At 43.8% G+C, this 14,298-nt stretch overlaps 1 protein-coding gene across 1 annotated transcript; it reads right to left on the minus strand.

Moving 5' to 3' along the window:
- Window positions 1-6,834: 6,834 nt before the first annotated feature.
- Window positions 6,835-11,439, minus strand: LOC119293066 (malate dehydrogenase 1, mitochondrial-like). The gene is made up of 7 exons (XM_037571662.1): window positions 11,074-11,439; window positions 10,819-10,992; window positions 9,434-9,602; window positions 9,267-9,328; window positions 8,815-8,939; window positions 7,788-7,905; window positions 6,835-7,321 (listed from the first exon to the last, which is right to left on the minus strand). The coding sequence occupies exons 1-7, from the start codon at window positions 11,308-11,310 to the stop codon at window positions 7,181-7,183; spliced, it is 1,026 nt and encodes a 341-aa protein (XP_037427559.1). The 5' UTR covers window positions 11,311-11,439; the 3' UTR covers window positions 6,835-7,180.
- Between the last annotated feature and the right edge of the window lie 2,859 nt (window positions 11,440-14,298).

Below are 14,298 nucleotides of genomic sequence, written 5' to 3' on the forward strand. Positions count from 1 at the left end.
TGTATGATTTTCATGAGGGTATGCTTGTCACCATGGATCTTGGTGATCCTAACATCGCCCAAGACAATATGGACATTTGGGTCCTTGATGATACGCTTCCAATTCTACTGCTATGTGAGTTTCTCAAACATAGTTATTAAGTAATTTATATTGTTTATTTCAAAATAGTTGAAAGCTTATTTCCATTGATAGCTTATTTTCATTCTTCAAAGAATGTGCGGAAGATGGTAGACACAACCTACTACACCGATGGCTCAGAATTAACTTATCAGGAGAAAAATCATCTGATTCCATTTATTACTGATCTTGAGAATTACAATATCTATTATCAAACTCATCCACGTTATGGTCAATACGTGCCACTAGTGCACGTGTTGAACTATGGTAACATCCATGGAGATGCCATGGTAAGATTCTTTACTATTACGACATCCGTGCATCTTTTGCATAAATTCTTCTAAAACTCAACTACATTGCTAACTACAAAGTTATTACTATGTTTTTCAACAGAAAACCCCAAAGGATTGTGTGCCTCATCTGATGTTTCCAAAAGGTCACCTTGATGTTTTGAACTTACGTCCAGGTCATCCTACGAATCACTCATGTTCATACCGGATTTCTAAAACCGATGGAGACATGACAATCAAAGATTGGAAAAATGTATGGTCAGTCATAGGGAGCTACTTGGAAGCAACATTGTGTGAAGTGCAAGAATTGGAGATAGGATAATCTCCATTCTCCATAATGGAGAGTCAGGGCCTATCTTGTTTTATGCTATTTTATCTAAGAGAAGGTAGTAAGTCCTATGAGAGAGGAGTAGGTCCTAGGTACAATGTGTTATTATGTGCTACAATGTGTTAGAGTTGATGAGGAGGAGGAGGAGTTGTGATTATGACTAGTGACCAACTTGCTATATGATGTCTCATTGATGAAAATGATGATCATGAGGAGGTGTTATATGACAATGATGTATTATGATGATAAGTTGTTAATGATGTGATGATGACGATGATTTATATCATTGGGTGAAAGAACCGTGGATTAGTTTCAAGTGGATGGATCCATCCACTTGAAACTAGTCCACAGTTCTTTCACCCAGTGATGTAATAACTCATTATGATGTAAAAGTAATATATAAATTGCTACTGTATGAAAACTTGTATAATGGTGTATGAATACAACATAAAATGAAAAATAAATAGAATACGCAATAATAGTAGTAGCGCGGGCGCAGAGGCGCGTTGCTAGTACTTACCAATAGCGCGTTACGAAAAACTCGCTACTACTAAGTACTTATAGCAGCAGCGTGTGTTGACCAACGCTACTGCTAACCTTTAGTTGTAGCGCCTTATCAGTAGTGCGGCACCCCGCGCTACTGCTAGGCTTTTCCCTAGTAGTGTTTGTGTGTGTTGGTGTTGATTGTGTGCATCTTATTTATGCATAGGTTGGGTGTGTTCTCATCGTGTTTGTATCAACTTGACGCTTCATTTTGAGTCAATAAAATCCATCCTTCGTCAAAAAATATACTTTCAACTTTGAAAATAGTTGGTTCCAGAGACAAGACCAAGATGGGGTGGTTGAAAAGGTGTCGAAGATTATCCTAGGAATTCTCTTTTGGATAAGATGCAAAATAAAATGAGAAATATTAGGAAATTTTTAAAGGGTGGAATTTGCATATTGAAGCATTGTCTAGAAGGCAGAAAAAATCTGATTAAAGAGATAGATAGACTGGATAAACTGGGGGAAAGTGTGGAAGATTATCCTGGGAATTCTCTGTTGGATAAGATGCAAAATAAAATGAGAAATCTTAGGAAAGTTTTAAAAGGGTGGAATTTGAATATTGAAGCATTGTTTCGAAAGCAAAAAATCTGATTGAAGAGATAGATAGACTGGATAAACTGGGGGGAGAAAAGTTTGAAGGAGGAAGATAGAAAGTATAAAAAGACTGTCAGGATAGTTTGAAGATAATCCTGAAGGAAGAGGAAGCAAAATGGCTCCAAAGATCTCATAATAAAGAGTTGTTTGAACGAGATTCAAACACTAAATATTATCATGCTAAGGCAAATGTGAGGCTTAGGAAAAATAGAATGTTAAGTTGATACAGGATGAAGGTGGTGATTGAGGGATAGGATAATCTAAAATAATACATTACCAATTTCTACAAAAAAAATTATTTAGTGAGCCAGAGATCAAAATTTTAGGGATAAATTATAGTGGTGTGGAAACACTTAATGAGGAAGAACAAAATTCTCCACTAAGAAATTCACACTTGAGGAGTTGAAGGGAGCTATTTTGGTATGGAGAAAAATAAAGCTGTTGGGCCAGATGGTTTTAAAATTGAATTTTACTAGCATTTCTAGGAGCTTGTTAAAATAGATCTATTTGCATTACTAGAGGAGTTTTATGGTCATAGATTAAACCTGGACAGGCTAAACTATGGGGTAATTTCACTCCTGACTAAGGGGAGTGATGCAGAAAGGATTCAAAAATATAGACCAATATGTCTTTTGAATGTTATTTTCTAGATTTTCACAAAGATCTTGGTTAATAGACTGATTTTAATAATTACTGGTGTGATCAGGACCTACCAAACTGCATTTATAAAAGGTAGATATATTTTGGAGGGGTGTTGGTTTTGCATGAAACTCTGAATTCCATGCATAAAAAAAGAAAGTCACGTATGCTTTTTAAGATTGATTTTGAAAAAAGCGTTTGACAAAGTCAAATGGAGTTTTCTCTTTAAAACACTTAAAATGGAAAAAATCCCTAATAAATGGATTGATTGGGTGATGACAAATATTTCTGGAGGTAAGGTAGTTGTTAAGGTGAATGGTGAGATTGGGACCTATTTCAAAACCCATCAAGGTTTAAGACAAGGGGGCTCTATGTATCCCTGCTCTTTGATCTTGTTGTGGACAATTTGGCAGTTTGATTTTACAGAGTTGTGGAACAAGGTCTGATTAGTGGGCTTGCTAAAAATCATAAGGATAATGATGTGTCCATTCTGCAATATGTAGATGACACCATCATTTTATTCCAAGTGATTTAGCTCAAGCTAGAAATGTGAAAAGAATTATGAGCATGTTTGAAATTATGTCTGGTTTGAAAAAATAATTTTTAAAAAAGTGAAGTAATCTGTCTTGGAGACGGCACTGGTTGGTTATTTTTGTCCGCGACATCAGCGTCTTATGGCAGCGTGTTTCGTCTTCGGCGAGTCCATTCGCAACATGTGTGCTCCTGAATGTTTCCCAAGATAGGAATGTATGAATGAAAGTCTTACAGAGACAGCATCAACAGCTTCTCCTCTTTTTGGGGTCGAAATCCAACAGCGTGCGTAGCTAGCTTTTCTACTTACGTCGAGCGGGCAAAGTTCACGGATTGACGTGCAACCTCACAAAGCCACACTGCCACTTCCAAGCATTACTTTGCATTACCACCTGCTTACACCCTTCACAATGTGAAACGTCCCGTCCATTGTACACTAAACATGATTGGCAAACGATTATTTACTGCTCGGCTTCATCATCCATTGGCTAAAGGGAGCATCTAGTTAACAGATGCCTGAAAAAACATTAGATCTAATGTCTAAAAAAAGTCAGTCGATTTTCTAGATCAGCATCCAATGGTCATCGTAAGTGTGACACCGTTCTTCTTCCTCGGCTTTCTTCTTCCGCTTGTGCGCTCATGAGGGGACCCCGCCTATCCCTCCCTCCGGCCTCCAGGAATGGCAATGATCTCCCCGCCCTGACCTGCACCGGTCCCGCTGCCTTGCCTCCGCCTAAGCGATGCTGTAAGCGGGTGGCTCGGCCTTGCTTCTCCCCAAAATCGACTGAATCTAGAAAGAAAATCATGTACTCCTTTCGATCCATATTAATTATCTCTGAAACTAAGTCAGCGATAAAGGGACTACCTGATGACTAGAAAACACGCTGGTTTTTTTTTTGAGAAAACACACTGGCTAAAACATGTGGCAAAAGTTAATGCTCCATCTTTTTTTTAGAAAAGGAGGATGCCTCCCGGCTGCTGCATCTGAGAGATGCATGCAGCCACTTTATTAATTATTTATAAAGACCTTATTACAAAATAATACATCAATATGCCTGAAGTCGCCATCTTAACAACATATGTCGCTATTTTTAAGCCTAACATCTAAAGCCAGAGACGCTAACCAAGGCAAATACCAGGTCTGGGCTCGGCGGCCGCTAGAGTCGCCCGGTACAGGAGCGACGCGGGCGAGAGCTGGGACGTGGGTGTATCAGTACTTCCAAGAATAAGGTGCATGAATTCTTCTAATGCTCCATCTTTAGTTTCAATTAATTAACGCCCTTCGACGGAGTAGTTAGGATGTTCGCATAGATAGAGACCCAACCGTATAGGCATATCTATCTATCTGCTTCGGTCATGCTGTGCTGACCTAAAAGCTTTGGTCGTCTCCGGTCATCCATGTGCTAAATTGGTGGTGCACTCAACACGCCAATGTCCACAGTTTCATGCTCCAGGATCCAACTGACCAGAAAAGGCAGAGACTTAATCCATTAGCATACTGTCAGTGTCTCTTGCTTCCACACTTGGGGTTGGCAGCTCGTGCTGATCCTATGCGTCACGCATCATTCAATAACTGATGTATCTCAATAGTGCCTAACCAGTAACCACTGCTCTGAATCTCTAGAGAAGCACATATCGATAGCACAGGTTAACAGTGGCACCGGCATTTGCTGTTTCTGGTACTTCAAGTCAGTTCACTTTCTTTTGCGAGGGAAGTCAGTTCATGTTGGTTACATCAATTTATTCCCGGAGCACAACCACACCTCGATGGCCCGCGCCACAAGCAATTGTATAAGCACCCAGCGTCTGCATCAAGCCATGCACGCAATCATTTCAATAAGGCATAAGTATATTTTCCATCCCTTAATTTTTTCCAAAGTGTAAAAATGGCCGCTTCACTCCAAAACTAGCAAAACTCAGTCCCTCAACTTTTAAAACCGGATAAGTTTAGTCCCTCACGCGGTTTCCATCCGGTATGAATGCTACATCTATGAACAATAAAGTCACAAAAATAGCCAAAAAAATCTGAAATTTTATGACATCGAAGATACTCAGGTGTGCAAGGTGCATGCAAATTTTCATCGTGCTTTGACGTTCGAGGAGCTCGCGGCAAAAGAAAAAACATACATACATCTGCTCTAGAATGAATTGTAAATTCAAAAAATAGCAAACAGAATAAATAAAATCTGAAATTTGTTGGAATCCAAGATGCTCGGGTGAGCAAGGTGTGTGCCAATGTTTGTGGTCAAATGATATGCGAGGAGCTCGTGGCAAAATAACCAAAATAGTGTATGTGTGTGTGCCGTTTGGGGTGGTATCCAAACACCATGAGCTCATCGACACACCCATACGGTTGAACAGACCCGGTGCAGCAATTTTCCGATGGCTGCACTCAAAAGCCATTAACACACACTCATACACACATTGTCACGATGACCACATACGAATCAACGACATAGCTTTGAAGATAACCTGTAAAAAGTTAGAAATGTATGATCTGTTAAAAACGCACGCATTTCGATAATTCCAAATTGTCCAAAGAACGGCACAAACTCCCACATGACTTTGATCTTTCGGAGTATGATACATGCCACCAAACCAGTTTCCTAGAAGATTCGGTACACTTGTCGGTGGTGGTAAATTGTATATGTAACATGAGTTGTGCGTCCCGTCAAATCAAAGGCAATGAACAGCATGACAAAAATAAATGATGAATCGTTTCCCCTCGATTCAGAAACATCAAGTTTTTTTAACACCCCTTAAAATAAAATGTGACAAGGACGTACAGTGGATAGGCACGGAGTGGGAGAACTTAGGGAGTTGTAGGCTAAAATATTGGAGTTGAAAATTAGGTGCTCCGCAACTCCTCTAATTCCACGGATCCGGTGGATATCCGAAGAGGGCCTTAATCTGCCATGTCGTGTCGTGCCGTGTGGCTCATGTGGAGCGAGGTTGTTCCTCGTACCGTCCTGAAAATCAAGTCTGTGGAGCGGGGATTTGTGCCGGGGTCGGGGCGTGACGGTGTCCGTGCGGTCCATCGAGTTACCGTGTCAGCGGTGGTAGGCTTGAGACGGCGTCTGTTGATCATCTTCTTGGGCGACGGCAGCGTCACCTTTCGTTTTTGGCGGGTCTACTGGGGAGGGGACATGGTGCCGTCCCCTCTCGGCTCACGTCTTCCTCTGCTGCGTGTGTAGTTAGTATCAACAGCTTCTCTTCTTTTTGTGGGGGATAAATCCAGCAGCCCAAAGAGTTCACAAATTGACGTCCGACCTGCCACAGCCAGAGCCAGAGCCATTGGGTTTTCTTCCATTAGCAGCTGCTTACGCCATCGCAATTCGCAAGGTTAAACGTCGCGTCCTTGGCACACTCAGCCTGATGGGATAGGCATATCTATCTACTGGCAGCTGCTGTCTGCTTCGCTCATGCTGTGTTGTGTACGTTGACCCAGGAATGTTTTTGGTCATCCATGCCCAGAATTGGCTGTGCCTTCATCACTCTCGCCGCGCTCCCTGATGTTCATGGACTACTACTAGACATTGGTCAGTTGCCTTCTCCAAGCTCCAACTGAAGAGAAAAGGCAGAAACCCAGTTCATCACCATCATCGGTGTCTGTTGCTTCCACACTTGGATTGACAGTTTAGTTGGCACTGCTCTCCTCTCCTCCTACGCGCCACGCATCATTCCATAACCCAGAACGAGCTGAGCTCTCAACACTTCGTAACAAACCCACCTCGACTGCTACTTAATCTCCAAAGAAGCACGCATCGACAGATTCAGTTCAATTCAACAGATAACAAACGGTGTCGACAATTCAACAGAGGAATGGCAAACCCACCCCTGTATGTACAACACAAGGGGCCGATCGGCACAATATAATGCCAACAGAATCTTCAGTTTCGCTTCGTGATCTCGGGTACAAATGCTGTAAACACATAGGCACCGGTGTCTGCTGTTTCTGATACTACAGGTTCAGTTCAGTCTGGCGACATCAAAGCCAGTACATTTTATTGTGGAGCACGACGACGCCACGATGCCCCGCAGCACAACCGGGTTTGGAGGCAACAAAAAAGCGGCCGAACAAAAATTGCATGAGTTCAAGTGTGAACCGTTCGATATAGGCTGAGAAGGTCGCCGCCTAGCTCTCCTGCGCGAACTTGACACCCTTCTCGATGGAAGACAGCAGCTCGCCCTTGAGGCTCTCCAGCCCCTCCTTCTCCAAGGCCGACAGCTCGCCCAGCCCCATCACTTCCTCCACTCCGCTCTTCCCCAGCCTCACCTGTGCAATGCCAACAGAAAGTAGTGTTCAGCACACCAAGTCTCGATCTTCTCACGGAAATTAACAGGTTGTGGAATAGCATTCAGCACAGGCATGTTTTCCAGGCTTCAAAAATGGGCTTAGATGATGTGAAACAAAGCACAATCTGTGAATTGTGGTATGCCAGTTCGATTATTATAACAAATGGGACATGTCTGACCCTCTACGACAATGATAACTCCATAAACATAATAATCAACCAAAAAATTACGAATCAACGAGAGTGTCTTGCCAGGCCTGTGACAGGCCACACGATTTAACAGAAACCTACACTTTGGATACCTGCTTACAAAGTCAAAAACATAGCAACACCTTCTAGGAATAAGCATGCAAGCAAATTTCATGCAGGCAAATGATTGTGTACTATATAGAAACAACAAAAAACCTTTCTTTCTTTCTTTTTTACATGGGGGCAACAGGAAATCACCTTGGAGGCAAAGAATGGCAGCTCTGTTACGGTTGATTGGACAAAAGAGCACTCTACGATGTCAGGAACACCGTTGAGCCCCTTCAAGCATGCATCTCCAAAAACTGCACCAGCATATCTGGAAAAACAGAAGATAAAATATTGTCAGCGAAAACCAAATAATGAAGTCCAGTCTAAGATCAGCAATGTGATACTATAAAACAAGAGATTGCTACGGAATTCATCTACATAGATCAAAATGGCCATGTCTCATTTCAGATGGTAATTTCCAGCTAAAATGAGCAGAAGAGTACAATATGTTGGACATAACTGAATTAAGTATGCATTTCACGTGAAAGCAAAAGCAGAAGATTAATAGTGGGATCAAAATACTATTTAGTAAAGAATATTCTCTACAATAGTACATAGGTCAGTAATCCAAAAAAAATCAGAAATCCAGGGTGCAACATAATTTACGCAACCAAATGTTTAAGTATCACACTGAAAAAAAACATTAAACTGAAGGCCCAAACAAAATGAACACGCAAGAAAAAGAAGGCCACTTATACAATGAATGAACATGTAACTACTGATAAACAGAATGGAAAACACATTCGCATATGTACATACTCCCTCCGTTCCTAAATATTTGTATTTTTAGAGATTTCAAATGGACTACCACATACGGATGTATATAGACATATTTTAGAGTGTAGATTCACTCATTTTGCTCCGTATGTAATCACTTGTTGAAATCTCTATAAAGACAAATATTTAGGAACGCAGGGAGTATTTGGCAGTAAAGCACAGCTATGAAGATACAATCAAATGGATACAAGAACTACAATACAGTAGTTAGTCAGTGCAAGTAGGTTATGCATACTGAAGTTGGTCATATGCTGATTGCAGAGTATAAACACTAATATGCTACTTTGATATTCTATAAAAACCATGGACACACAGGGATAATAGCATGTTATTTTCAAGAGCATAAAACTAGCAGAAAGAGGACATGCTCAGGAAAGTCTGTGCGTGTTCATAGACTTACGCCATCGACAATGTTGCTGAGCCCTTTCCAGCCTTCGCTTCAACAACTTCCGTCCCACCATCTTGTGTCCTCTTCGTGAGGGCGAGAAGGTCCTCATGGGACAATGCATTACTTGCAGGAGTAGCCTACATCAAATATAAAGAATTGAGTTGTTAACTTGAGGCGTTGGCGTTAAAACATATGGAAGATATAGCATAAAATTAAAACAGCATTAGTTGCATAGTGTTTCAGTGATTGACAGATGAAAGATAAGCATCACTAGAGAGGCATACTGTTGATTCTTATCCAAAACATAGATTTTATTAGCTAAAACGACTTGCCAACAGCATTCAGAATAATTTTATACAACTATGCTATGAAGTTTTGTTATCAGTATGTGCTTACAATTTTGCTAGATTTGCACATATTGAATGAAATAAAACAAAACAAGTTAAGCCACTAAGATGCCAGACCTGTGAGAACAGTGGCAGGATAGTGATTCCAGCATGGCCACCAACAACAGGAACATTCACCCCTGCAAAAGATCACAGCAACAACTCAGATTGAAATGACAGAGGCATAAAATCTAACAACATAATCTCAAATTTCCCTATAATTAAGTGAAAGGTCATCTTAATACCAGTAACTGGCACGTTTGCCTTTCCAGCATAGAATGTTTTAGCACGAACAACATCAAGAGTGGTCACACCAAACAGCTTCTTCTCATCATAGGTACCAGCCTTCTTGAACACCTCAGCTGCAATTGGGACAGTCGAGTTGACAGGGTTGCTGATCATATTGACGAGAGCCTGAACAAGCATAATTGACAATTCCACAATCAGATTTTTACATAAATAATGTATAATTTAAAATATTACTTCATAAACGACAGTTGACATCTTGACATACAGTAGCGCACACATGAGCATGCTTAAACTACACAATGATGTCATGCCAGGCCTCCGGAGCCAATGGCTGGATAGTGTTAGTGTTAGAGCAGCTTTCTTTGCTTCTTTTGCTTTTTTAGTTTATCAAATTTCAGTTAGCAGTTTTACGTCGAGTAGCATAGAGTTTGTTTGCATTGCAGTCGTGCAAGTTCTGCAGTTTCTTGGATTTCTTCTAATACAAAAAGACATGCATTTTGATGTGAATGCGCATTTGAGTGGGAAAATAGAACTACCCATGGATGCCACACCTTGGCCATCGCAGTAATGCAAAACAATGTCTGAATCAAATTTGCCTCCTAGCAAACAGCCTACAGCATTTGGGCAGCAAAGCTGATAGAGTTTTACTACCTACAACAATCATATGCAGCAATGTGATTGCACGGCCCCAGAACATAAATCGTAAAACAAGGCCTGAAGCAAGCATGCTGTCTACAAACAGCCTAAAACACTGAGGCAGAAAAGAAACACCTGACTTGGTAGTGGCAGTTGGGTTCATTCTGGGCAAACAGAGTGGCAGTCATCCTATGATGCAACTACGTGACTGCTCTCCCCCAGATCATCGCTGAATGCAAAGCATACAACCGACTGGCAGTGGCAATTATGCTTGGCAACAGCAATTCAATTCTTTGGAGCAAATCATTGTTTTAGGTGTTTTACTACCTACAACAATCATATGCAACAATGTGACTGCGCTGCCCGAGAACAAAAATGAAGAGGGGCAAGCTCAAACTGTAAAGCAAGGCCTGAACCAAGTGTGCCCCCTATATAGAAGCAGCCTACAGATTCCGGGCAGGAAAGTACTAACGCCTGATTTTGCTGTGGCAGTTGGGTTCATTTTGGGCAGACAACTCTTGTAGACTACTAGTACAGAGCAATCCTATGCAACAATTTGACTGCTCTGTCCCTACGCCCCAGATCAGAAATGAACGCAAAACATACTACAACCGCCGGCAAGTAGAAGCAATTCCAGGCAGCAAAACGTATGGTTACCGCATTTAGCAACCAAATCAAACTATGTCGCCTCCACCGAACTGCAGATCTATCTACAGTGGTAGCAGAGTGAGTGGTGAGGGCTTACGTTGGGGCAGTGCCTGGCGATGGCGGTGCAGAGGCCCTTGACGATCCCGGCGTTGATCTTGAAGAGGTCGTCCCTGGTCATGCCGGGCTTGCGGGGCACCCCGGCGGGGATGATGACGAGGTCGGCGCCCTCCAGCGCCTCCCCGAGCTGGTCGTCCCCGACGAAGCCCTTCACCTGCAGCGCCACCATCAGACGGACCATTCACGCACAGATCTAGCGAAGGGAGGGAGGGAGGGAGAGGGAGTAGGGACGCACCAGGGCGCGGGTGTTGATGTGGGATACGTCGGCGGCGACGCCGGGCGTGGCGGCGATGTCGTAGAGGGAGAGGGAGGAGACGAGCGGGTTGAGCTTCATGAGCAGCGCCAGCGGCTGGCCGATGCCGCCCGCCGCGCCGAGGATGGCCACCTTGCGCTCGGGCGAGGCGGAGGCGGAGGAGTAGTCGCGGCGGCGGCGCAGGTGCTGCGACGCGGATCTCAGCAGCGACATCCTCATCTCGTCCTTCTCTAAGCTCGAACGAACGAACGAACGAACGGACTGAGCTCTGGTGTGTGTCGCAGCAGCTGTAGTGCGGTCGATGGAGAGGGGGGGCGGCGGCTTTAAAGAGGGAGGAGAAGGCCAGAAGGGGGTGGATGGGATCCAAAGTGTTGACGCCTCCGCCGATGCGATGAGATGCTTTTGTTTCATTTCACCCGTGTGGGTGTGTGTGGTGGTGGGTTTTGGTTGCTTTGCTTCACCAACGCTGGCCGAGGTACCACCTGCGCACCACATACAAAAAGATGAAACTCATGGGCACTAGCACCCATGGTTTATTGATATAGGAGAAGCATCTCTTGTGAGAAACCAGAAATTCGTCCTCGACGTGGCTCGAACCCTGGTTGCTGGAGACGCCACTGCGCTCTCTTGCCACTAGGCTACAGTCTAGTTCTCACCTGCGCACCACATACGCTTGTTCACAGCGACCTCCACCTCCACGATGGCATCCAGCCATTGCCACTCACCTCGCCACTACTGGTAGGTATCCATCCGGCGCACAAGTGCAAATAATGGCAAAAAGTTTGCCTCGTCCATTAAATAAATTAACAAGGAAAATAGAGCTTGTTTGTTTGTTTTTAGTTTCTACCCACGGTTACGAATTACACCGCGGTATTGTTTTCCCGGACCCTTAGCACCCGCTGTGCGCATAGAAACGATGACGCGAAGCAGAATCAAAGGCGGCGCCGACGTATGCCGGAAGACGCACACATTGCTTTCTGTTGGGGATATTGTTCCCTGATAAGTTGACCCGCCACTTCTTCATTGAGCACTCCAGGTGACAAGTTCACGTGTCAATGCACACAAGTTGGGGCCACTATACCAAATTCAACAGCCCCAAGGTGTGATATCCTCGGGCTTCCTTATTACTTGCACGCACCATTTGCCAATGGTGATAGTAGTAGAAGCATAGAATAGATCGAGGTCCATTTCATCACAAGGGTTGCCCCTTTCGACCCACGTCTTGGTTGGATCCTTCCACTCATATCAAGGCACCACAATCATAGAGCCCTAGCAAACTTCTCAAGACTGGGCACACCGAGGCCGCCGAGTTCATGGGAGCGGGGCACGGTGTCCCAATTGACTTTGCATTTGGTGTCAATAGTCTTATCTTACACCGACCAAAGAAAAGCTCTCATTAGCTTATTGGCTTCTGTGAAGTGTGTTTCCGAGGTGATAACCGACTTGACAAGGGCGTTGCGACTAACGGAGCAAAATCCGGCAGATCTCGGGTAGGGGGGCCCAGGCTGGTGATCTTGGCACGATGGTAACAAGACAGAAAGGAGACACGGTATTTACTTAGGTTCGGGCCCTCTCAAAGAGGTAAAACTCTACGCCTGCTTGTATTGTACTGATTGTGGATGGGGTACAAAGTATAGATTGATCTACTTTCAGATCGTATGTGTGAATGAATCTATAGAATATCTAGAATATGTTCTACCGACTAGCCTAGCCTCGGTTTATATAATGTACCAGAGGCCTAGGATTTAGAAGAGTCCTCATGTTACGTGCAAGCCTTGTGGAATCTTCCTTGTATATGTCATGGGCTGCCCGAAGAGGCCTAGTAATTAACCGCCAAGGGGGTCCTTGGCCCGACCAGGATGGTCGGGAGATGGTAAGGTAAGCACCCTCTAGTCCAGGATACCACCAGCGGCCAATGTTAGTAATATTTTTAATTCACAAGGGACAAGACTTAGTGCAATTTTGTCCTCGAGCTATTGGAAGTCCACCTTCTTGAGTTGCCAAACCAAAAGCGTAAGGCCCAAGTATGTTATCAGTAAGGAAGCACGAGTAGCCGACAAACTTTGGAGGATTGGTTCAAGGTTTAAAATGACCACATTCGATTGGGACCATGGGTCTCTTGTGGAAGTTGGTGGATAGATATCACACTCGATTGGGGCCATGAACATCCCGCATCATCTACATGAAGAGAGGTTCTAACCATGGTGCCCCGACCATGATCTTGTGGAGAAGACCATGCCTTGTTGCCAAGTCAAGCACGCGCTGGAGGGGAATGATTGCGATGATGAAAAGGAGTGCGGGGGTCACCTTGTCGAAACCCGCGACCATGCTAGATTGGAGGTCCGATCACCCCGTTTAAAAGCATCCTCAAGGAGGATGTGCAAATTAGGGCGGTGATCCAATCCCTAAACTTGCTTGGGAACCCTTTTTTGGAGTAGGGCAGTGATGTACTCCTACTTGAGGATGCTTTTAAAGAGTGAGGGTCGTCCCGTGTGCAACGGGCGGACAAGATTCCTCACGTACATTAAATTCTTATGAATGCCCTTCTCTTGATAAACACACTTCAGGCATTAGAAACAAGAGAGTTCATGTGCATACTAAGCCGGATGGCTAGTATCTTAGCAATGATTTTTGCAAGGGCATAAATGAGGCTAATAGGCACATAGTCGATGATCTCTTCCACACCCTCTTTCTAGGGTAAAAGCACAATGTTTACAGAGTTTAACCATTGGAGATTTGCACCATGGAGGTTACCAAAATTATGGTTGGCTCTCATGACTTCAACCTTAACAATGTCCCAAACACTTCCAAAAAAATGCCCGATGAACCCATCCACCGCGGGTGCCTTGTCATTTGGCATTTGGTTGATGGCCTCTCACACCTCCTCCTTGGTGAAAGGGGCCTCAAGGTCATGCAAGTCCCGTGTGTCAAGGTTGAGCTCCTCCCTGTTGAAATCTTTTGGTCTAGAGCCCTCTTTTCCCATGGCATCGGAGAAGTATCTTTTTGTTCATGCTCGATGACCCAATCAAGATTGTGCTTACCCTATGGATGTGATTTTTATTCTTGTCCTCGCGATCCGGTTGTAGAACTTGGTGTAAGCATCACCCTCTTTTAAGTTGGTCATTCTTGTGTGTTGCTTCTTGTTCTCTCAAGCACCACCATGCTAATTACACATCTCTTAGCTTTGCACTAGTGTCATGCTTGTCG

Source organism: Triticum dicoccoides, chromosome 1A (genome assembly GCF_002162155.2).
Source record: "Triticum dicoccoides isolate Atlit2015 ecotype Zavitan chromosome 1A, WEW_v2.0, whole genome shotgun sequence".
Classification (NCBI taxonomy): domain Eukaryota; kingdom Viridiplantae; phylum Streptophyta; class Magnoliopsida; order Poales; family Poaceae; genus Triticum; species Triticum dicoccoides.